We start from the raw sequence: 25608 nt of genomic DNA, 5'->3' as shown, positions 1-25608 counted from the left end.
GCTTGTTTGCTTGCTTGCGATGATATAGCAGGCTATAAACAACAAAAGTAAACCCCAAGAAGTTTGGCTTAGGGAAGTTTTGCCAACCTAGCTGCATAAAACAACCTCATTTCAATCCGTTCGGTCGGCTGACAAGGTGTTGGGTTTTTATTAGGACAGTACCCTGGGGGGCTGTGGAATTAGGAATGCCCCCCTTTCTGTTTTTTAGCACAGTAAAGCTGGGGAGGAAGCTAAGTCCATGGAGAGCTAATCTAACAGTGAGGCAGAAAACTTTTAACTGCAGTGGTTCGAGTGTCCAGAAAAAGGAAGAAAACGAGTAGAGTAGCAGAAGGCGGCCATGCCAGTTAAAAGGGCTGAATATAGTGAAACAGGATGAGACAGGACATCCTGTGCTAGAGGATTTTGAAGACCTGTATGCCGATGCGAACTAATTTAATGCAAACAAATTAAGTGTCAATCTACCAGAACCACTGCATATAGATGAGCCTTAAGAAAATACAGGCTAGAGATTATGGAAAACTGGTTAGAGCTGTTTCTGATGAGCTCAGAAAGAAACCTACTCTGCGACTCTAAATCCAAAGCAGGAAGCTCTACATATGACAAATTTCCTGATGATACCTGGTCTAACTTTAGACAGTATTACTTACTGCACATAGTGCTTTTTACACTGCATCGTAACTGAAATGTTGTATCATAATTGTTTTTTATTCTTCTTTTTAAAGAAAGTACAACATATTCCACTAAAAGAGCCACCAGTTTTCTAAAGATTTCAGAGAAACCTTTTAACACAAAAATTCAGAAATACTAAGACATTTTTCTTTCTACTAGTATAAAAGCATTCGTGCTGCAGTGGTTTCTCTTTCTCAAAGGCAGAGAACACTGGGACCACCTGAAAGGCGAAGGACTCTGAGACCTCTTTTTACAATGCTGGCTCTGCTCTCTCATGCTGATTATCAGCTACCACATCTGCATCTCTAAAAGGCTAACAGTCTAATGTGGATTTTTTTCATCAACTGGAAATATGTAACTCTTGAACTCCTCAGGTTTTCTTAAAAAATTCCCCAATCCACAGGGCTAATCAGAACCTGATAAACATTGTGAGAACATCTGTTAAAATAATATTTTCATGAAGTTTTCATCCACAGAGTTTGGTTCTGTTTACCAGTAACTTTTTGATGGGGCCAAGAACTGCTAATCAAAGCAAATATCCCATTATGCCTCTTGAAATTTTTTGCTGCCCTCCAGGCTTCAGTGAAAGAGCAATCTGCATTTCAGACTTTCCTGTATTTCATTCTTGCCACAATGGCATCTGAATTTAGCATGCAATCTAAATGAACTATTGCCATTCTTTGCTGCATTAACTCTTAGGGAAACATTTTACATCCGATAGCTCACTGAAGATTTTTATTTCTGCATTTAAAGTCTAGGACTTCACTTGTGAGCAAGTGTGTGCGCATACATGTTTGGATAAATACACATATCAAACACACATTCCTTGTCTTACTGACTAGCAGACTAAATCAAAAGACATTATGACCTAAGAAAGCTGACTGATAAATAATTTTCTTCTAATGCTTAGATACTCAATCAGCATCTCTAGTTAGGATGTTCCCTCTCGCCAGACACTGCATCTCTAACTAAACAGCAGAAGAAGGATTATTGTAGGCACACAGGCTTTGTCACGGAGAAAGAATTAGGTTGCATTTACTTGTGCCATTTGTGGTAAAATAATCGGGACTTTTCTGATAAGACAAAGCAAGGACCATTTCTTGGAAAACATGAATTTATATACATATAATCCTGCCTTGGAAGAAATATATATTTAATTTCATGTATATTTAAGAGTACCAACTGGATCTTAATGTGTCACAAAGAAATAATACTTTCTTCCTTGCAAGGTAATCCAAGGGAGTGGTTACTTGTGACCATCGCTTGAACAGGTCCGTCACATATTCAAGGCACTGTGTGGAGACAGGTGTTCCTAGAATAGGGTAATACACTGTATCCTGCTTACAAACAGAAGATGAAGGCTGTACATTGCAGTGCAAAGTTTTTCATGTAGGAGAAAGCAAAAAGCAGATGGGGAATAATGTCACATTAACTCAGATAGGCAAGAGTGGCTAGCAAGAGTGCATCCCAGAGACATCCTGCTACCGGCATCTTACAGAGCTAGAGGAAATCTCAAACTGGAAAATACTCAAATGAAAAACCCTGCATGAAAAAAATAGCACATTTATCGGTGTTTGGAAGCAAGTGTAACTTCACAGCTGGGGAATTCATGGCAGTGACCACTCCCACAAAGATTTACCAACTCTCTGCCAGCACCACCCACTGACTGGAGATTTTCCATGTGCAAAAGTCTTTTTATAACAACTTGAACTTCAGTATTTGACCTCTGTTCTGAAATGCCTTTTACCTACTCAGTCACCTAATATATTTAAAGATTTTGCAACCAAATAGGTGTTTGTGTCACAGGACAAATTAGATCATTTTAAATAATAATACTACACTTAGCAGTTCCTTTTTCTCTGTTGCAGCTATGAATAATATTTTTAAGTTCTATTGGAATAGCAAGACTATTGTTGTTTCTCCTTCTTTGAGCTGCTAAGCACTGAAGAAAACTGCTTGTGTCCCATCAAAATACTGTCAAATCAGAGATGAGTTCTGTTTCAAATTGTGTTTTCATTTCTATGAAAAAAATTAAGATTAATTCAAACTATTTAAATTTATTTTTGCAGACAGACTTGCTCTGCTAGCAAGCATCCTTCAGTTCGCATCACAGCTGTAACAGTCGTTCCCAAAAAATGTATTTCCATGTCTCTCAATCTTAGAATGAGATGTTTTCTTGCAACGCAGCTGCTCAATTGATAAATTAAAGAAATAGCCTCATCTTCAGCATAGAACCAGAAGTAAATGCTGCACAATTTCTGCAAAGTGGTTCAGAAGTTTAAAAAAAATGATCATATGTTTTTGGTGAAGTAAATAAGAATCAAATACAGACTGAAATGTTGTAGCTATCAGAGATTAACAGACTTCATAATATGGCAAAATTTTCTCTTCTTTTTTACCTTCCCTCAACGTGTAACAAATTTAAAGTCTGTTTTTCAAACTTAACTTTTCAAAAAGAAAGTGTGCACTGGACTATGGAGGACACCACTGCAATCAATATTTACCATGGGATGGTCATTACCTCAAAATCAGACTAAAGCATTACAGGGAAAACCAATTATTTATTGGGATTGAGGAAGATCAAATAATCACAGAGCATGAGTATGACTATATCCAGACTTTAAAACCGCATTACTTCTCTAAAGAGAAGTCATTTATTAAGATGGGATTAATTTAAGATGAGACATACAAATCCAACCATAAATGCAAAAATTATTTTGAAGGATCATGTCTATAATACATACTCGAAACATTTCAAAAGCAAAATGTAGTTTCCACAATGAAAGAATCAGCGAAGCCAATTTTTGTATAACACCAATCCATTTCAATGGCATATACAATATACACAGCAAATGCTCAATCTCTGACATGCTAACAGAACTTTACAGAAGTACTAAAAAAGGTTTCCTAGTTTTTTCACTTGGAACAATTTAAAATAACAATTTTCAAGACCCTCCTGACTAAGAGACCTGAATGCCAGAAATGCTTACAGATTCTTCATCTTCTAGATGGTGTATCTCTACTTCTCCATTCCCAACATTTGACTCTGATAAATTTTGTCAATGAGCATCTGTAGCCTTCAAATCGCAAATTTTCAGTCAGACCTCTTACTCTTTTTCAGTTGGTGCAATATCACTTTTCCTTCAAGTACTCCTACTTTTTGCTAAAGAAAACTCTATCTTGTCTTTAATAGCGAATAAAACTTTGTTAATTGGGTTCTCTCATACTTTACACGTGTTTCATGGCCTCTGTTTTCCTGTATTAGCACACATTATTTCACCAGTCTCTGAACAAGTTCCTGTGGAGTGAGAGTGCTGTCCACCCAAGGCGTTCCCCTGACATAATAAATAGTTGTCATTCCAGTCATCTTCTGTCAGCCAAACAAAGGCTGAAAACACCATCTGGGAGAATCACACGAGGACGGACTACTAGTCCTAAAAAACCTAACAAAAAGCAAGAATCTGATATAGCTGCACAATGCTGCAGTTCTTATCCTCTTTTTGCTCTTCTCTATCTCCTTCCTTACATACTTTCACGCACTGAATCTTTTCTTTTTTGGTCTCAAAGTTCTGTTTCTATTTCGTCTAGCTGAATGCCTTGCGACTAAAGAAGTCTGGAGAACTTTAATCTGCAGTGGGAAAAGCAGCAGTCACATCAGGATTACAACCAGGGAGTGATGAATTATTCAGCCAACATAAATCTACAATTTTTACTGTATGGGCAATTTAAAACATTCATGAATTTCACTTTTAGGGCAGTTTTAAGCAACCTTTATGAAGAAGGAGCAAAAAGTTACTCCAACAAGCTCTCGCATCCCCTCCCTTGTTAAATCCAGTCTGCACTGGCAAGGCAAAGATTATACGCTAACCATCTCCTACAGTCAAACCATGAGCAAGTTGTATATTTACAAGCAATGAAAGAAATACATCACTGATCTTAAAACACATACACATGTAGGAACAGGTTTCATTTAAAGATGACCTCTCAGCTGTTAATAAACCTCTATTAAATATATTTCAGGGTATGAAACCTTTATGGTTATTCTCTTAACCATGTTCAACTTAAAAAGAACAGTAACATTTTGGAGTCTGACCTCCTGTCTACATACACACTATGACCAAACATGCAGAATGTTTCTCCCCAGACTTGATTCATTAAATTAGTATGTATGCAAATTTCTTGCCCAGAAAAAAAGCAGCGTTACCAACTGATGAAATGCAGATATAGTGCTGGACAGTGCTTTTCAAGCTTCCCTATTCATGCTTCAAAACCATCTAAATCCACATTGTGAAGTTCAGACTGGAATTCAGTTTTCAAGACAGGATGCGAGGATTTGAAGTCTGCACTTAAAAAGCTGTATATAAAATAACAAAACCTAATATCCATAGAATGAGCAATTAGTACTAAATTCTCTCATGTAGCAGAATCTGAAACAGTACTTTTATCATCTCTTACTAACTTGAAATCCCAATTCCATCCTAATGAACAATGATCTGCTTTTGTGTACAAATACCAAGCATGAATTCCCGTAATAGCTAACAAATAGTCCATTTAAGCAGTTAAACTTTCCCAGCTTTGTTGCTGGGAAAAATGAACAGGAATTAAGTAGGTCTGGTGGAGACAGCAGAAGATATATTTATACTGAAGATAATCTACACTACTGTGCTGACGTGCAGATTTTAAATAGCTGCTTTGCATATTGCTAGCACGTGGCTGCTGTGAAATGGAGACCCACACAGGCTAACTTTACACATCTTTATTCAGTCTGAAATCAGAGTGCTGAAACAGCTACACAAGTCATGGTACTCAGGCTAGTTCAAACAAACTTGCACATGCCACAGTCACGACAGTGACCATGGTAACGAGCATGCCTTATGTCTCCAAACTATCATAACCTGATGCAATTGTGCATTCTAATGCAATAGCTCTCCTCATTCTTAAGAAACATTTCAACTGAACGTTAAAGCCATTATAGCCTCAGGCTTCTGTACAAGCTGCTCTTTTTCCCCACTAGGAACTCACATGACAAAGCAGGAGCTGGTGCGCTGTGGATCATGAAGTACATTACACAGGTGCACTGCAATTACAAGAGAGACACTGCTAACCAAGATTTTGCAGTTGCACCCTTGTATCTCCTCTCAGTCCAGCACAAGAATATCTGATATTATGAAATGCACAGAAATATATTAAGAGCCTGTACATCTTGCTCAGAGAGTGGCCATCTTTCCTTTTTCAGTTTTGTCCCAAACAACAAACAGCTTTTCTATCAAGAGCTTTGGAAACAACACAACCGGAAATGAAACAGGATGATGAATACCTAAGAAAACTCTCTTTACAGCTGCTTCCATGCACACAGATATTTTCACGTTGTCACTACTTCTGTTGGGACTGGTGGTGGCTTTCATTAGATGTCCTCAAGAAAGAGCTACCCAGCTGCAGGAGCAGCGGTGTTCATGATTATTACACACACAAGTGCACAACAAAGCCAGCTTTGGTAAGTCAGTTCAATACACAGGTCTCTCTTGATCCTTGTTTCAAACGTCATTTTCAAGTTGAAACAGATATTCTTATTTTTACCGTAATGAACCAAGGAACAAATGAATTGATTTTGGTTTTCTGTATCAAGGGAAGGAAGGGAAAAGACAGCTTGTTTCACTTATTTTTTAAACTTTCCCTCAAATATCACTTTGGACTGATGAGATCTTCAGTTTCTATCCTTTGAAAAATCAAAAAGTCAAGCTCTTGTTTTGCTGTAAATAGTGTCCCATAATGCTATAAATTCTGCTAAGGAAAGAAGACATCAGGGATAAGAAAGCCTGTGCCTATGCCTCCCCTTTCAGGTGCACACCCCACAATTACCAGGTACCTGACAGGTATGTGAGACACGCACCAGGCAGTTAAGCCCATCCTTACTTTGGTCCCTTTGGAATTCAACTGTGATTTAAAATAGCCCTGTTCTTTTCAACTTCCTGCAAGCAAGAGATCATTAACATGTTTACTATTTCCAGTTGGTTCAAATGGTCTCAAATATTGAAAATTATCATATTTAAAATAGTAAGGTCACATGACAGGGAGAGCTCAAGGCAACATTGGTCCTATATCTCCTACTGAAGTGCAAGAAACACTGCTAACTCCCAAAGCAGCCCTGACCCTTCTCTAATTTATCAACCTAGAGCACCACAGCTAGGGAGTTGGAGGAAAAACTGCAGAGCACTTACGGAGCACTGCCAGTGCTACACGGCTGTTAGTGTTCCCTCCAGACATCTGTGCACATGCTTATGGCCGCGTGAACCCAGGGCCAGAGCTTTCAAAATCCAGATGAAAAGAGGTGCTCCCTCAGACTCCTGAAGTACATCAGTGGGTAGGAACTGTGCTCCCCAGGACACAGGCATCTGCAGAGACACATTGCTAAAAAACCAAACTTCAGTGTTTTGACTCATATTCTTCCCAAGAAGTCAGTTTAATGACAGGCTTTTGAACTCTGGCATCTGAGTAAGTTCTTTGGTATTACAGCTTAATGACTGAAGTAGAGAAGGCACTGGTGATGCATTCTGAAACTGTTTCTGAGGAATCTAGATTCTCTGGCAGCTCAGGGCCTGGGCATTAGCTTATTCCTACCACTAATTACTTCTCCCTACAACACATTTACATATTCGCTCCTTTTGAACACTCATCATGTCTCTCCCCCCCCCCCGCTTTTTTTTATTTATTTTATTTTTGTAGTATCTCACTAACTCTTGCTGCACAAAAGTAATACCTGTAAGTTCTTTCCAGTGTCATGGAGTCAGTTAAGTGATAAGCTCATCCCTGTTCAGCTGGGGTAATACACACTTTCTTTATTTGCTTGATTTGATTTCCTCTCATCATATGACTATACAGAGGCATAGTAAAATGCAGACACCCTACTCCCATAATAATTTAATGCCCTTTTAGTGTTCCCAACCCATCCCTCTTCACCTTGAAACACCCCACACTACTCAGGACCATTTTCTTGCAATATGGCAATTTAATTCAGGAACAATCAGGCAGTCATGAATGTTTTATTAACATAACTTTGAAAGTCAAAACCAAAACCACTTAACTAGATCTTCTGGGGCATTTTCATGAAAATAATAATAATAATAATCCCCTATGTTCCCTAATTTAACTTCTCTTTCTTTATTTAAATAAAAAAGACATTACTCAGTCAGTTCCAGCCTCTTAGAAGTTGGTGTCCTGGATCAAAAGCTTCCACAAAGTTTTAGTCTTCCAGGGCATTTATTTGACTCTCAACACCAGAAAATTAGAGAGAAGAAAGAGCACTGCCTCAGGAACCCATGCTGCAACACCTGCAGCAGTTAAATTGCAAGCAAAAGACTGCTCAGTGATTCTCCTTTATGTTGCTCAAGAGAGGAAAAATTATGCAGTTTTCAAGTCTTGCCATTGGCTCCCTACTGAAAGACTCTTGCTGGCAAAGAAAGGGAACACCAAGTTCCCTTTACAGAGAAGCAGGTGAGCACAGGGATTACATTCAGCTTCTCCCCCCTGCACAGCACCACAAAGAAAGGGCTGGAAGCTCTGGGGGTTAACTCAGCTAATTGGTTACATGTTTGGGTCTCCCAAAACTTCCAGGCAGACCCACTCCAGCTCCAGAAATGACTGATGAAGTGTCAGACTCGCATGTCACATGTGTCATGAGTTCATGACATCTGCAGTGAGTTTCAGCTATCACATCAGCCACCAGGTCTGGCAGTTCATGAGAAACCAGCTGTGCTCCTCATCCTTGTTATGTCTGTGACCACTTTCTCACACTCATACCTTCCTATTTAGATCACTTTTTAAACAAAAAATTCTGGTTTACAACAAAATGCTGAAAAAATTAATTTTAAATATGACAAACAGTAGCACAGCACTTGCCCCAGGTTCAGCTCAGGGTTTCTCACAGTGCCAGGGACACGCCAGTAACATTATTTTGTCATGAAAGACAACCACTAAGATCCACAGTACCGATGCCAAATAAGCATTGATACTGCTAGGTCTTAGGTGCCATTATGTTGTTGATAACCACATTAAGAAAAGAAACTGAAGACTGCAAAACCCAGCAGGTGGTTGATGGTGTTACATCAAATAACGGAAGGCACACAGTTAACGATGTCAGTGTCTGACAGAGAGAAAGAGGAGCAGTTGCACCTGGGGGAGAATGAGAGGAGGACTATAAAGTTCTATTTTCAGTTGTGTTACTGACTTGTATTGGAACAGCCAAGGGACATAAGCAGAAATTTAAGCCTGTAAAATGATCTGAAAACACCTGTTCGCAGAGGTATAATATGTTTTTGTGACACACTTTTGAAATACTTTGTATCAGAAGCATAGTGAGGTCGACTTAAAGCCATGGTAACAGACAAAATGCTGTTTTCAATTTATATATATATATATATATATATATATATATAAACCTCTCAATTAAACAGTGTGTGTCACTGACATTGTATTTAGCTCTCCTACCAATTGGGAGTGCCGGGAAACTCAGTAACAAAACATTCCAGTAAAAATACCTCTCTTCACTGTAATAGGTTTGAGGTTCTGGCCTTTCATATTATTCATCAACATGATTTTCATCTTCCTTCACAGTCAGGTTGTTCCTTAATAAGAGATGTACAACTCACATGCCAAAAAAGCTTTTAAAACCTATATTTGAAATAACTAATTCCAATATGCAGCTGGATACACTTTCTTTTGGCTCTTCTACCACAGCATCATCATGTTGTTTATAGTTTATTAGAAGCAGGTCTTTCAATGGCCAGTCTTGAAAGTTCACATGAACACTTTGGAATGCACAAACTCCAACTCATGCAACTTAAAAGTGTTGAGTGCAAAACCCAACACATCCCAAGAGATACTCAAATTTACTCAGAGTATTTTTCTAGTCATCCCATGCAGACCTGCAACACAAACCAATACGCAGCTACCGCCTTGAGCTGCTACACAATGCTACCAGGCAGACCATCACTGTTGTTAACAAGGAGGCAGATAAGTTAGATACAAGTTGCTTTTTTAAAGAAAAATGTTACTTAAAAAAAAAACCTTAACAAAATTTACATCCCAAAGCCTGATAATAAAAGCTATCTCCTTAAGATAACTAATCAATAGATTAGAAACAGCACATACTTGCCCATGAAGGTTGAAGAGAAATAAGAATTACTGAATTAGTAAAGTCAAGGTACCACCTCAACTAGAGCCACTAGAACAGAGCCTTTAAGCAACTTCAGATGAGGACACCAATACCTAGCAAAGAATACCTTACAGGATAGCAGGTTCTTCTAAGCAGGAAAAACTGTGGCATTCTTGAAATTATTGACTATCATCATCATTCTCTTTGAAGAGCTGGTAGGTTAGCTCGATCAGGTAGAACCACCTCCAATTCTTGTCCAGCCTGCTCTAACTCAAGTTATAACTGGAGTCTGAAGAGATGGTACCCAACCTCATAACAACCTGGCCACAGATTCCAGGTCTTGGGAGGAGATACTTGATAAGAGGACTTCCATCACAAAACTGACCTTAAAAGTCCCAGAAGCATGTCTCAAACCAGTTCACCCTCCAGGGGCTTAAAATATTGTGTACATGTAGTTCTAGATACAAATAATTCAATAACTTTTAACAGATGTAGATACATTATTTGGCCTCTCATTTAGCTTTTTGTTTTGCTTTTATTTACTGTTACAACATTCACACAAAAGCAGGGCAAAAAAAATCTCAAAGAAAAAAATGATAGTAAATACCATTCTCCTTTTCAGAAACAATTCAAAATAAAAATGTCAATCAGTATATCAGGATATATAATTGCTAAAATAAATATTAAAGCAAAAAAAGAATTCAGGTTGATGACTTAAATGTTTGTCAATTTAAGGCATCACAGAAAGTGTTTATTTAAAGCACTGATTGAAATAATTCCATCCTGGAGGCAGGAGATTGCTCCTGCCCTCAAAGTTAAAAATAATATCACCATTAACCTCAGCAACAATTTTCTAATTGCCAAAGATTACAAATCTTTTATGCAACATTCATCCTCAGAGAATTCAATCATGCTACTTTGCCTTCCAAAACCACTACTATAACAGTAGTTGTGACTTTTAAAAATAAGGCAAACGTATGTGATGTATTTTATATGAAAGCATAAAGAATTTTGCAAAATGAAAACATCTGCCATAACATCTTTGTAAATTATCTAGCACCTCTTACTATTTATGCATGAAACAAGCAAGAAGAGGGGCTGCTCGGAGCTCTTCTCTGACATGTTGATGCCAATTGGCCCTATAAAACAGGCAGCTGATCCTACATTTTGTTCTCTAAGTCCTGAACAATAAGGATTGTTGATACGTGCCAGCAAGCCAGTGACCATCAGTAGGAACAAAGAGGGCAAAGTTTAGTTTCCAGAGCATCCAGAGTTACAAAATTGTTAATGATCTTTCAAGAGCCATAAAGAAATGCTGCCAAAACGCACACTTGTGCTCTCTGTTTCTCTCAAACATGCACAGAGAGATAAAATCCTAAACCACAGAAATAACTCTTACACATATATCTCTCAGGTTTTGGATCTCCAGCAGTATATCAACAATAGTACATTGAAACTGATAGTAGTTTTCCTATGGCTGCCTGGTGATCTTGCTAGGACAGTTTGTTATTAAATACATGCAGTCTTACAGCAATCTAAAATGAAGGCAAGTTACAACATAATAACACACACCATTCTCTTTTCTCCTCTACTCATAATTCTTGTCTTCAAGTCCCAAGATCCACTTCTCATCTCCCTCATCCCCTTCCTGTGCTGGCATCCCTGTGCCTTGTTATTCCAGTAGGGACACTGGATACTTTCAATTTCATGGCCAGAAAAGATAACAACAGCTTCTTTACAAGCAGTTAGTAAAAATTTAGTTTCCTTGTCATAATTCAGAATTAACTGCATCTCCAAGCATGGAATACAAGACCATTCACCTTCACTTCTCTCCCAGGTAAATCCCAGCAGCATCACGCCCACAGTCAAGTTGGCTTAGTCCTCACATCAGCAACTGTGATCAGGTGTGCTTAAGCATCATGATCCCAGTATCAGGTGATCATTATCATAGGCCTTTCACAACAAAATCTTGTTTTATCTCAATTATAGGAGCACATGACTTATAACACAACCACATATACTGTAATCCTACATACAACTTTGGTCAGTTTGGCATCTCCCTGTTAACACCACACCAGAGAAATGAGATTGCCTCCTTTCCAGTGTTGCTGCTTCTCTCCTTGTGAACTAGAGCCTGCTTTTGTCTGTTCTGCAGTTATTTTTCTACTTCTCCCTTTGTGATTTCCCTTTTTTCCCATATCAATAAAGGGCCAAACTTAGGGTGATCAGGAATAAAGATCTAATGAATGTAATCATTCTGTTCAGTGGGATCATCCAGATTCTTGTCCAAGTTCCCTGCTTCTCAAGAGAAATAAACCCACTGTAACCACATATGTGTATGTCAGATTGAAAAAAAAAGAAAAACATTCAAAGCACCTTCTACACCCTGCATAGTGTCCTACACATCTCTAAAAAGAGTTAAGAAAAAAAAAAAAAAAGGCTAGAAAAATTAAGACAACAAATTTCACACTCAAATGCAGGAAACAGATGAAAGCTCAGGGGTATAAACATTGAGAAAACTACAGACAAGCGTGTTTTGCCCTCCCCTTCCTCCTACTCCCACACTAAGTTTCCAGTCCTGAAGTATATAGGCTTGGATAGACATTTTATTTAATGCTGATCACAATCAGATATTAAAATACATCAGCTTCAGTGTGCGTTTGGAGGAAACATACACTTCAGGGAAAGTTTAGGCAATTCTGTAGTGCAGCCCGTGCATAGAGTACCTGCAAATAAATTATGTTCCCATTTAAAATGCAAGTTTAAAGAAAAGCAAGCGAGCCACGGCAACACCAGAGAACCGTATTATGGGCCACGCACTTTCACTTATCAGAAGAAATGTTTCATGCCCTCCAGCAGTTTTCTATCTGGTAGAGAATGAAAAAGTAAAGAGATTTATTACATTAAAAAGCATTGATTGAAAGCAGTAGTGTATGACAGTTTCAGCTATTATAACAGAACTTAATAAAATCAAATGTTTACCCCTGAAGGGGATTTGGAAAAAAAAAAAAAAAAAGAAAAAAAAAGAAAAAACCACCCAAGCCTTTTCAACATTTATGACAATGACAAAATTTGCAAGGGATAACATTTTAGCACTGAAAGTAAATGCAAATAAATGTTCATTTCTCCAGGGGAGCTTTGAGGTTTGCCAACATGCTATGGATAATTGCATTGTGGTTTAGCAGTTAAAACACGTACTTTGATTGTCTGGCTGGAGATGTCAGCTGCTCACACAGCTGTGAATCAGACAAGGTCGGAGATGATGAGAGCCAGCAATGTTTCAGCATCATAATCAATTTGTATCAGCAGCAGTAGGATTGGTACTCTGTGCTGCCATGCAGGTCTCAGAAGTTTGTTATGGCACCCAACCAAAAGAATGATGCTTCTTCCTCTCCCCTTGTCCGCTTTGCTTATGACATGACAACTTCGACATCGCTATCCTGGAGCCTGGGCCCCTGTCCCAGCTCAGTGCCATATGTGACCACCTAACAGCTACTTTTCTGGAATGACTTGTCTACCAGAGTAGAAAGAGGTATATTTTTCCATTCAGATTATTTTATGGCCTGCAAATTATTCTAGATCTGAAAGCCTGGTCTTAACAAGTACTTTCTGTTCTTTTTATTTCTTGAATGTGATCAAGATAGTTCACTTATACCAGATCAGGAACAGCTTTGCCATCTAAATATCAGGCCTTATGGCATAAATGCACAGATTTTTAAACTACAATTTACACATTCTCACCAGCCTCCCCTACTTACCCTGACGTGAGTATCTGTTAGTATTCTGGCACCCACAAACCTTTTTCCTTGTGAACTGCAATGAAATTAACTTTTTTAAGCTACGCTGCTTTCAAATGAGATCTCTCCATTCAGCAATAAGTTAAAACTGCTTTAATAAAAACACTAGCTGAATCGTTTAACACTAGCTAAACAACAGGAGTAAAAGTACACAAACAGCCCAAAAGAAATTCTCCAACTTGTTGCAAATACCGATTCTGCATACAACTTACAATGGCCTCGAGAGCTCCAGCTGTCTGTACATACATCTTTGTCAGGATGGAAACTTCCTTTTGGACTTGGCGTAGCTGTAGCGTTTGTTGTCTTACTACCTTCAGGGCGAAATGAAACTCTACAGGGCTAATAAAGACAAAGGGTTATTAAGTCTTCATGACCTTCTTTTACATGGGGGATCTCTTGGGCTGCCCATGAGCCAGGGAAACTGGTCTGTCCAGCTGGACTGATACCTATTAATAGTCACTGATGGTGAACATTGATGATGAACCTGACTATGAAGTCATCAGCTGAAGGGAACTTGTAGTTATAAAAGCTGTCTTAAAGAAAAAAAAAAAAAAAAAGTGTCACTCATACCTGCTCCCTACTTCAGAAGGCAGTGGCACAGGGCATACATTCCTGAACTTGTTACAGAGGTTTTCAAACTGGGGCATGCACGCTAGGAACATGCAGATCATCCTAATCAGCACGGATGTGCCACACAGTATGAGCAGCAACAGCTCACATTACTGCTTGTCTTTGGCATCCTGCCCAAGATGCAGGCTGAGCACCCCAGTGCTGCTGTACTGCTCTTCCTGGGTCTGCTTGGGTCCCAGCACACGCGAGGACCTACCAGGTGCAAAGACCCAAGGGCTGGCACAGACAAACAGAGTACAGCTTGTTGAAGCAGAGCATCCCCTGAACAGATGAAGGTGTAAGGTTCATGGAATGCTCAGTACAGAAGCATGGTCACAAACTGCCTGGACAGCAGGGGGGACAGGCATGTGGGTGAGGCAGTGTCTTTACAGGGGCACAGAGTAGGAAGGCTGGCAGTAGGATCCAAAGGGTGGGTGCATTCACTTAAACTTTAAGGTTTTACCAAGTATTACAGTGAAGAAGTGGAGCTAGAGGCATGTGACTTTCTGTGCATAATTAGAGCAGCTGCTGCCCTTAAATTAGTTTTGGAAACTCTCCTTTCAAGGACATAGATTCAAACCAAAGGGGACTACAGGGAGTATACAAGCATTTTGTTCCTTTCTCCAGATACATCTGTATCTATGATGTGCTTAAAATGGACAGCAAGCCCTGAACCTCAAGACCCCAGAAACATTACTGTGAAATACCTTTGGACTGCCTTTCATAGAATGGTTTTTGTTGGAAGGGACCTTGAAGATCGCCAGCTTCCAACACCCCTGCCGTGTGCAGGGACACCTTCCACTAGACAAGGTTGCTCAAAGCCCCATCCAACTTGGCCTTGAACACCTCAGCAGGGATGGGTCACAAAACTCAACAGATCTCACACATGACCATTTCTGAAGAGATCAGCATATTCAAAAGTTCCTGGGGCCGAGGGAAAGGGGCACCACTGCCCATAGTTTCAGTTTTGTGAAGGCAATACCTATGGGCTGAGAAAGCATGCTAGATGGGCCAGACGAAGAGGAACAAGGCTGAAGAGTCCTGAGAGCAAGGAAAAATTAAGAGGTGCCAGACCCAGTGCAGGGGAACACAGCAATGCATATGGGGCCTTCCTACAGGGCCAAGTGAGCTGCAGAAAAACGTGTCCACCAGCAAAAACTAGACAGCAGCAAAACAAAGCATCCATATGCCTGGAGAATGCTGAAAAAAATTAAATTGCCAGAAGCCAAAACTCAGCTTTAAGGAACAATTTACACCATAAATATTTGGATCTCTAACAACAGGGAGGAAGGAAAAATACTACTCTGGTCCAAAAAAGCTACTGAAAGCATGACACTCAAGACAAAGCTAGAGCAATCTGCTGTTTTAACTAATTCCACATGACAGAAGCATCCAAATTTTCTTTCTCTCACACTATTAAAAGCAAAAATATCCAGGTTCCTGACATGCAGAACAGAATTGATCAAAATCCTACTGCCCCAAAAGTGTATTTAAGTTTATTATTGTCCAGGCTGGACACTAGGTTAAGCATGACTAGCTAACAAGTCTTCACCATTGCCTATGTTGTGTGGTAAGCAGTATCAGCAGCACAAATCAGCACATTTTTAAGCAATTTAAGATGTTGCTCATCTCTGAGCTTTGATCCATCTTTAGAGACAGCTTATGTATCTAAGGACATTGCCACAGCAGTGCTGCCGCAGGGTATCAAGTTAAAAAGCGTCAGGCACTAACAACTGCGGTCTGAACATTCCTGTTTGGTAGCTGTGAAATATCCTCCCCATCTACAGCGATGGATAAGCTGCTGAGCATTGACCACACATAAAAAGCACGCACACAAATGCTTCCTATGGAGCAGTCAGAGTTAGTCAAGTTCACAGAGAAACTTAAAATTCCTTTTATAATATAAAAGCATATAAAAATCAAAATTAATTAATTAAACCAGTGCCAATCAGTTGGCTGCCTGTGTGCCCAAACATGGAAGCCCTGATCCAAGCTAAGCTGACAGACTACATTTAAAATTAATTGACTTTTTGATTTTTATAAAAATTGAAAAAGACTCAATTCTACACCCAATGATACAGCTGTGAACAGCAGTGATAAGAGTTCCTACTTCCAATTATGTATTTTTACACCATTTTAATCAATTTTAAGTCACAGTTTTGTACAGCAAATGAGTGTATAGTGCAGACTTAAAAATCAAATAAGCATGGTTTTGTCGGGTGAAAATCATAACCCTGTAACATGATATCCAAGAACCAAAACTTGGATAAACTAAACAAAATGACAGAAATGTTTCTATATATCATTTTGGCTTGTATTTTAGGCCACTTGTGGAATTTATAAGCAGATTTGAGACTTGCCTATCAACATGACCTCACCTACGTAACTATTTATTCAAACATTTAGGCACTTTGCAGAAGATTCTAGATTAGAAACTGAAGGAAATTACTATAAAAGGGAAAACCATCCCAGCAGTTTCTTTTTAAAAACTGCAATAACTTCCATAAAAATTCAAAGCTGTTGATTTATTCTTACATTTTATAAAATCTCAAGCAATTCATCCTTAATGGCCTTTACTCAGAAGTATGATAGATAAATTTTCATCACTAAGTTTGCTTAAGTAGTTCAGTAACAGAGGAATAGGTTTTGAATTAGAATTAGCAGACCCAGATAAATTTAGGAAAACCCCAAAATTGTTAGCTTTCTCTTCTTTCAACACAGCATAAACACCTTCTGCTATTAGGATCAGAAACTATGAAAAAAATCCCAAGATCATAAAAATAAAAATATTAGTTCATATTTGGTGAAAGACAAATATTATCTTGCAACTGTCACTATCACCTCCAACTAAATTGAATGTTTCCCCCTATCAATGCCTGAAAAGATGCTCACCATCATAGCACAGCTTACACCCAGGTCAGTTCAGGTCATCAGTTTGTGAAGAGGTTAAAAATCATGTTAACTGATATTAAAGTAAGTGTACAGACACCATGTCCTGCTCTGACAGCAAGATTTACAGCTGCTCTGCTGATATCTGCATGTGTTTCGTAAATTTAAAGCACTTTACCCCTTCACCTTCATCGAGGACCAAGTCAACTCATTCATTAAAGAAGGAGACTATGCACACAAGCTATTACCATGGTATTCAGCATTTCAGAAGTTTCCTTCCCAACCTAACCTCACGGCAAATTGTTTGTTGTGGCAGGCCTGAAAACGACTGCAAGTTCACCACAGTGAATCCGGGAGGAATTAATCATGCTTTCAAGTACCTGTATTTTGGATGCACAGCAGGATCATTTAAACTCAGCTGGCAGGGTGCCCTCTTCTCAGGCCTCACCTCAGCATTCATGTTTCCATAGTCTCAGACAATGCTGGTAAGGGCTCTCACCATCTCTCACCATTATCTTCTGACCTTTCTTTTTTTTTTTTTGGCTTTGTAAGTTAATCAGTAATCAGAGACTTCTGCCAGCAGTTCGTGCTACTGATTTCAAGGTCCTGGGGCACACAAAGCGTTATGTGATTCTCTATGTGGTTACAAACATTAGCCATTTATACAGCAAATTCCCTCCTTTCACATTTAAGCTCCCCAATCTTTCCTTACATTATGAATGAAAACAAAAAGGTTTATTTCACATACTGTAACACAATATCAGCATCTCTAAGAGCCAATTATATCATGCAAAATGCTCTTATCCATACCTATAGATCATAAGGGACAAGCCTTGCCATGTTCCTATTTAAAGAGGCTAAGAGAAATAAAAAGAGCAAGACATTTTTTATGAGACAGTTACTGAGCTTTAATTTCCCACCGTCGTTACCCACATCAGTTTACAACTGCAAACAAGCACAGGCAGCATATAAGGTACTATCTATTACTATAATTATTTTTAAAGTCTTCACCTCATAGGGTTAGGGAAAAAACAATGATATGCAACATAGCCATAACCATAAAACTGCAGATGGTAGCTGAGCTACTTTGTTCTTGTCTAATACTGAGATCTCATTAAACTGAGTGCTTAAACCTTAAATAGTTGAGAAAAAGAACACTTTAGTAAATGATAGTTAAAATAGTTAAATAAATCATTCTGATTAAGCATCCAATCTTTCATTTGCTCAGCTTTCAAGCTCATTGCTTGTTATTTTGTCATTTATGGAATTTGCTACTTCTCAATCTTCCAGTCTAGGCAGCCCCAAAACTTCAAAATAAACGAAAAAGGCAAAGGGGCGGGGAAGAAGCACCCAAGCCATCTTTAAGCTGATGAGAGAACAGACAAAAATACTTTTTTCTCTTCTTTTTTGATTCTGTTGGACCACTTGAAGACTCCTTTGGCCAAAGTCATTCAGTAAAACAACAAACAGAAACTTTTCTTTGTTCTTTCTGAGTCTACTTCTTTGCCCACTACCTGTTCTGCATTACTACTGTTATTCAATCTTCAGGAAACAAACTAACTCTTTATAAAAGGAAGACAGAGTTACGCACCATTTATCAAGTTTTTTCTCTGAAATATTATTGCCTTTAACAAGTAGTTGCAGCAGCACACCAGATTCTCAGCTGTAACACAGAGCATTAATAATTATTTTTGCTTATTGCTTTCTCATCAAGCCAGCCACAAAATTTAAGTAAAAGGCTACCAACCTATTCAGGCTAAAGTTTTAAGATGGAAGAGGAAATGACAAAACTGAAAAGGAGAATTTATGCAAAATGTTAGTAATAATTAAGCAAAACTCAGAAATCTTCATAAATTCTCACTACACAGTAATACATATTACTTGAATCATGTTTTTCTCCGTCCTTCTACTTCAACATGATATGGCAGGAAGTAATTAATGAAGACACACTCCCTTGTATATAGCTCGGTAGAATTAATCTAGCATCTCATTTGTGGTATTGTCTGTTTGGAAAAACAATTGTTCCCTATACAGAACAGTTTCTTTCACGTGTAACTCCAGAGATTAGCAGTTCTTTGTTCTTTAAATACACATAAAGAAATTTACTGGAAGCCCATATGAAAAATTTAATCTCCACAAAGGCTTTGCTACGTATGTAGGTAAAGTGTTCCACAGAGTCACTTATCCAACAACAACAAAAAAAACCCAACATCCAGAAAATCAATTCAAATAATGACCAAAAATTTAGTATTATGTATTATTGATTAAATAAGAGCATTATTTTTTGCTGTTTCTTCTCCCTTCCCTCTTTTGTACTCAAAACCTGCTTAGATTAAAAAGTGTTTTTAATTATTTTTTGCTGTATGCACAGCACACAATTCATGCTCTTCTAATCAGTTCTACATAAAATCTAAAAGCTAGAAACTAGTTATGTCCTCAGTGATTAGGCATGTGTTTTTGTAGGAATAAAGGCCACTAAGACCACCTGGGGAAAGATAAATCAGGGATAATAGATACATACATTTTACAAATACTAACTTAAGCAAGGTTTGGAGAAAGATCTGCTGTCACCTTTCAAAATGACAGGCCTCATATAAAATACTCAGACTTTGCCACTGAGTCAATTAGAGCAAGTTCCAAGGAATTGGAACACAAAAGAGAAAGGCGCTTTCCACAGGTCCTGTATTATCATTAATATACCCTACGAATGTACTTCCAACATCCACAACAAAACAAACAAACAAAAATATATAGGGCACGTTCTTGTAATTTAGCTATTCTCTGTGTTAGTTTTGGATTATTTAATATACTGAGTTTGCAATCAAGTGTAGAGCAAGATACATATATGATGCAAAATTCTCGAAAGAAATAAGATCCTCCTTTCACACTGTGAAAGTGTATTTTTTTTATTGAAGTCTAAGCATGTCTATCATACTTCTATCTGTAACAATCTCAGAATACTGTTTAAAAACACGAGACTGATATTCCTGCAAACTTGGTTTGGCTGAGCAGTTCAGAAAAGGAAAACTATCAGTTTAAACAAAGGGAAAGAAGGCAGAAGACAGAGCACAAGCACCTTCCGTCCAAAGCTTCAGAGAACAAGAGAGCCAGATGTATCAAATACACAGATCAGAACCAATATTCCTTCAGCAGATGTATACCAGTTTGCGATACATATACATTTCTACTTGCATTCCTCGAAGGCCAAGGAATACTGAACTGGCACAAGTATGCCAGTAAGAGTTGGCACAGCTGTACCCCAGTTGAAATCTGACATAAAAAGGAAAGCAGATTTCAAAAACAATCAGAATTTTTCATTAAGCTGACAATTTTCAATATCCAGTGTTCACATTATTTTAAAGGGGGCAAAACAATAGCTGCTGCAAGACAGCAGCAGGACAGATGACTGGCTCCCTTTAGAACTGTGCAGGCAGCAGAACAGCAGCTTTTTGATGATGTGCCTAAGGCCTGGATTTTTCAGGCAGCACTTACAGGTTTAGAGGGGCAGCAGCTGCCACCCTCTTGCTCCATTAGTGTCTGGTCACTGCCGATGCTTTTCTAGGCAGGACTCTGTAAAAGCTGCTGGAGGAACACCCGAGCTCTCTTGCTGCCTTACCCCTCCTTGGCAGCAGCACTTATATGAAAAACTTCAACATTTCTCTCCAGCTTCGCATAGCCAGCATATGGGTTGCTAAAGCTAACTGTCACACAAGGGCAAATTCTTTGTCCTTTTCCACCATTATGAAACACGTACTTTGAGCTATACAGAAAGCTACGTGGCAGCACCATAATCATAAATGAAGAGAAAGCTATAGATTCAACGTCTGTCAGCTGTAATAAATGAAGTATCCCATCTAATACTAATTACACAGCACAACCTGAAGGAATTTGCCATACCTAAAAAAGTTAAGTGGTTAAACACCAGAAAGTTTCAAAATTACAGTTTTCCCGGCTTTCCACTAGGGAGGGGACAAATATGACAGCACAGCAGTAATAACTTAAAAACTACATGCAATTACTCATTCTCAGCGACTTACTGGTCTTCACTTGAGAGGGAATTACTGTGAAGACACATTTTAGGCACACCAGCTTTAGAGCTGCACACACATCTGCCTTTAAGAGGACTCCTCTCTAACCACTACAGATGAGCCCAGCTCCTGGCTGACAGGAGGGGGAGACCATCCCTGTGCCAAAATCAGATCACACAACACTTCGCTGTAACAAAAGATGACTCCAGGGAGTTTGTGCTCATCGTCGTTATTCCATGCACGTCAGAGCCACCTCCAACAGCTTTTACTTCAATTAAACCTTTACTACCGCAAAGGGCAGAGGGGTATAAACACATTTATACCATACTTATCATGGAAGGGGCAATGAGACATAAATGGAATGGAGTATTTCTCAATACCTAGAGACTCCCTCCCCCCTCCCCCAAGAACCAAGGACAACACCCCCCCCACCCCCAATGTCTCAAGATAACTGCACAAACCTGCTAGGGGAGAACATATCCATTCCTTGCCCCATACCATCCTCCCCCCCCCACACCCCACACCCTTTTTTTGTTTGGGTTTTGGTTTTGGTTTTTTTTTCCATCTGAGCACTTGCCTCTCCTCCATGCCCATCAAATATCCCGAAGATGGAGGGGTGAGTCTTGTTCACCAGGTCAGTGATTACTTCGAACCTGTCCTCCATGTGATCCCTCCGGCCTTGGATGGAGTAGACAGCCACATTGTGGCTCTTGAACTCCCAGGTCTTGGAGAACTCTGCGTCCAGCACGTCTAGCCCCCCGAGCCTGTCATTCTGCATGATCTCGGCCACCTTGCCCTTCACCATCTTCACCGCATCCCTGCTGGACTTAACAATGGTTTTCACTTCATCCGTGTGGAAGAAGTAACTCCACAGGGCCAGGCTGATGCACAGTAAGAACAGGGTCTCCGGTCTAAGCAAGAAGTAACGCATGATCCGACCCAGCAGAGACAGCAAAGTCATTGTATCCTCTATCATTTATTATCGAGACCGTGTATCCCCACACCATGCAACGCGCACCCCGGCGGCTGGTATGGCTCTGAGCCGAGGCTGCGAGTCAGTGCATGCTCCGCTGGGGCGCAGCCGGCGGGCGGGCAGCGCCGAGTCCCGCGCCCCGCCGCTCCCTCCTCCCGGCGGCGGCCTCGGGGGGCCGCTCCGCGCACCGCCGCTGCCGGGCGGCGGCCACCGGCGCGTCCCGGCCCCGCGGCGCCCCGTCCCTCCCGCGGGGGGAGCCGCGCCGCTAGAAGCGGCGAGGAGCGGGCCCGGCCCGGCCCGTGGAGGAAGGCTCCGCCGCTGCCGCACCCCCGCGGCCGCGGCCCCCCCTCAGAGCCCGAGCCCGGCGCGGGCGCCCCTAGGCCGCTGCTCCGCCTCAGGGCCCCGCGGGAGGCCGCCGCGCTCCGCCGCTCTCGCAGCTCGCCCCGCCGCGTCGCGGAGCCACCGGCCGGCCGCAGCGAGGAGGTGCCTGGCAGGGCCGCCCGCGGGTACCTGTCTCCCGTGTCCCCCACGCCTTGCGCCGGCCCTCCCCCGGGGCGGAGCGCCGCCGCCGCCTCGCCCGGCCCCCGCCGCCCGACTACAAGCCCCGGCGGCCTCCGCGGCGGGGCGCCGGCACGGTGGGGCGGTGGCGGGGCGGAGGCCTCTGGGGCTTGTAGTGCGGCGGGGCCGTGGAGCTGGGCCCAGGGAGAGGCGGGCGGCTGCGGGCAAGCGGCCGCGGGAGCAGCAGCGCAGCCCGGCCTGCAGCGGGCAGTGCCGCGGCAGCCAGCGCTCGGCGGCGGCTGACCGTGTTCCAGAAGTCGGGGGGACTCTACCAGCCCCGCTCCCCGCTTCGGCTGACACCCCCGGGCGGCCAGGACGCAAAATGGTGCTGTGGTTTTTCTGGGGGATAATCTTGCATGACGAGCAAGCAATCTCCGGCTACGTTCACGGGCTCGCAGGTGAAGTGGAACCAAAGTGGGAATTCAATTATTAAGCTGATAGTAGAGTTTGCCTAGTCAGCGTTTTAATGGCAAAACCCGTGCGTTCTCTTTCCCTGACCCGTTTCTGTAAGTGTTCCGTTTCTGCTAACTGATGAGCAATGAAAATTACAAGCTGTGACTGTGTGAGCAGAAGTTTGCTGGAATATAAACAAGTCGGCATTGAGCCTGAGCTGCAAATGAGCTGGAGTGATTTTCAGCCAGCTGGCAGAGTGGGGGTCGGAAAGCTGACAAAACTCATACACCAACCTGAGAAGAGTATGACAGCTGATACCATAGTCAAAGGCGTAAGAGTGGTATTGAAAATGAATTAGCAAACCACAAAAGCAGCTGGCAATTTTGAGTGAAAAAAGATATAAAACTGCCTTTCAGCCAAGGCTGAGAGTTCAGGTATGTGCCTTTCAAGTCTTCCAGCAGCTCCTGCTTCCTTAGGACTTTTAACATAGAAGTCACACGGAAACATACATAAACTATTGTTTTGCTAGTTTTGTCAAAGATCAGCTTAAGTAAATTTCATAAACTCAGACTCTGTTAACCCAAAGTTAATGATTTAAGCATTTTTGTGCCTGATTCTTACATCCAGCTCTGAGAAGCAGAAAAGTTAATGACAGGTGTTGTATAAACAACGGCACTGCTTTAAGTCTTAGAGGTACTAGTATTTCAAAGGACTATCCAAAGGTGTATGTTTCAAGCCTGAAGAGACTCTTACCTTTTTCTTCTTATCTGTCTCTATCCACTTGAGTTGAGCTGCAGGTTCTTTACCTGAAAGGCCAAAATACATGCCCATGAGTCCAGTAATACAGTAACAACACAGACTTTGCAGCATCTGTAGCTTATGATGCTGACTGAGGAGCAAACATAACGAGTGCTTCCAGGAAACATAAGACCAAATGTGACAAACAGGCTGAAATAACTTGCACCAATGAAATAATATTTTTCAGACTAAGTCCCCATTTTGTGAATAGAGCTTTTTCTAGAGAAACTGCTCAGTTCAAACAAAGCCTCAGTTTTGTCTCTAAACTGTGTCTTAGTGTGCCTGGGACACTTGCATTACAACACAGATCCCTCGGCACAGTCAGTTTGTCTTTGTATATGTGCCCTTAGCTAATTTCTTCTCTCTGGCTTTTTGCTGTATCTGCTGCAGCAACTCCCCTTTCAGTTGTTCATTGTACTGGCTGGAAGCCATTTGTGGCTGCTAAGCAAAACTGGATCTGTAATGCTCGTGTTTGGTTTTAATGACAACTGTAGTGTGGCTTCTTTTAGTTCTATTTATGTTTAAGAAAAGATAAAATAAAGGCAAAAATGTGGAGAATACTGCTTACTACCACCAACTAATTCATTATTTATTCAATCAGTTGTCATTTTAATGAAATATAAATGTGTATGTACTGTCAGGGAGCAGTGACTTGTGTGAAAGTTGTGTTACACTGATGGAAGTTTGAATGCAGACTATGAAACTGCAAAGTGAAATAAAGTGGTTTCAAACCAGAGAGTGCACAAATCACTCTTCCAGTCACCAGCGTGCATCTCCTCATTGTTATTTTAGTTGCTGAGGGCTACTATCCATACACTGTCCAAAATTTCCTCCAAAGAAGTATAGGACCCTCTCTGTGTTAAAGGTTGCCAGAAGCAGAAGATGCTTCATACTACCTTGGAGCAGTCCATTAGCAAAATGATTATTGTTGCCTATCTTCCATTGTATTAATCATATTTTATGCTGCAAAAGAGTTTGAGCTGGTTCCAAAAGCATCTCGACTGTGAAAATACGATCTGAAATGCTCTGCAGCTGCAGAGTGTCTTAAGGCTTTTCTTTTCTGAATGGAAGGCAGATGAAACAACAGGGTACAGGCAAAGTCTTGTTCTGCTGAACAGATGCAATGCGGTAGCAATTGTTATCATGCTAGGGCCATCTCAAAGTCATCCATCTGAATATTCTGCCCTTGATATGGAACTGTCCACTAAATAAATGCTAACAATCCAGGTATTGAGTAAAAGTTCTACACCAATTTACTGCTAAGTGCAAAATTCAAAGCAACATTGAGACAGGCCAATGATCTGATACAGAGTGAGCCAAGAAACCCAGTTATGGGTTTCACTCTGCACTCCGCGGCTGAATCCTGCACTGCATACTCCAGCAAATCTCCACAGCAAAGGAACAGAACTTCAAGATCCAAACATGTTTCTTTTAAACACTGGAAATCAATAATAAAAATCCCATAAATATTTGGGATATCAGTTGTTATTGAAAGGTTTAATTCTGGGGTTTTTTTGGGGGGAAGAACTCTTGACTGTTGTTTTATTTCTGAAAGGAATGAATAGTGATCACTGAGTCTGCTTCACAAACGTATAGACTATGTAATAATTTGAATGTGTGTAAAAACATTTCTTGCTCAACAGCTCCTCCTACTGCTTGCACCTGGCATGAAGCGATCAAGGCATAATTTGTTTTCATGCGTTGGCTACAGAAGCAAATCATCTGTTAATGTAAACATATATT

At 40.6% G+C, this 25608-nt stretch overlaps 1 protein-coding gene across 2 annotated transcripts in view; it reads right to left on the bottom strand.

Moving 5' to 3' along the window:
• The window catches only part of PPM1L (protein phosphatase, Mg2+/Mn2+ dependent 1L), a 108599-nt gene extending 85928 nt beyond the window's left edge, over positions 1-22671 (bottom strand). The window contains exon 1 of one of the 2 annotated variants that reach the window (XM_040612961.1): positions 21721-22671. In XM_040612961.1, coding sequence (XP_040468895.1) covers positions 21721-22119 — 399 coding nt within the window. In that variant the 5' untranslated portion in view covers positions 22120-22671. Of the gene's footprint in view, positions 1-17495; positions 17645-21720 lie in introns of those variants that run through there. The other variant, XM_040612962.1, reaches the window with a different exon arrangement.
• Between the last annotated feature and the right edge of the window lie 2937 nt (positions 22672-25608).

The sequence above is a fragment of the Falco naumanni genome, chromosome 13 (genome assembly GCF_017639655.2).
Source record: "Falco naumanni isolate bFalNau1 chromosome 13, bFalNau1.pat, whole genome shotgun sequence".
Lineage (NCBI taxonomy): Eukaryota > Metazoa > Chordata > Aves > Falconiformes > Falconidae > Falco > Falco naumanni.
Note: the sequence above shows the minus strand (reverse complement) of the source record. Positions and strands in the feature narration are given on the sequence as shown.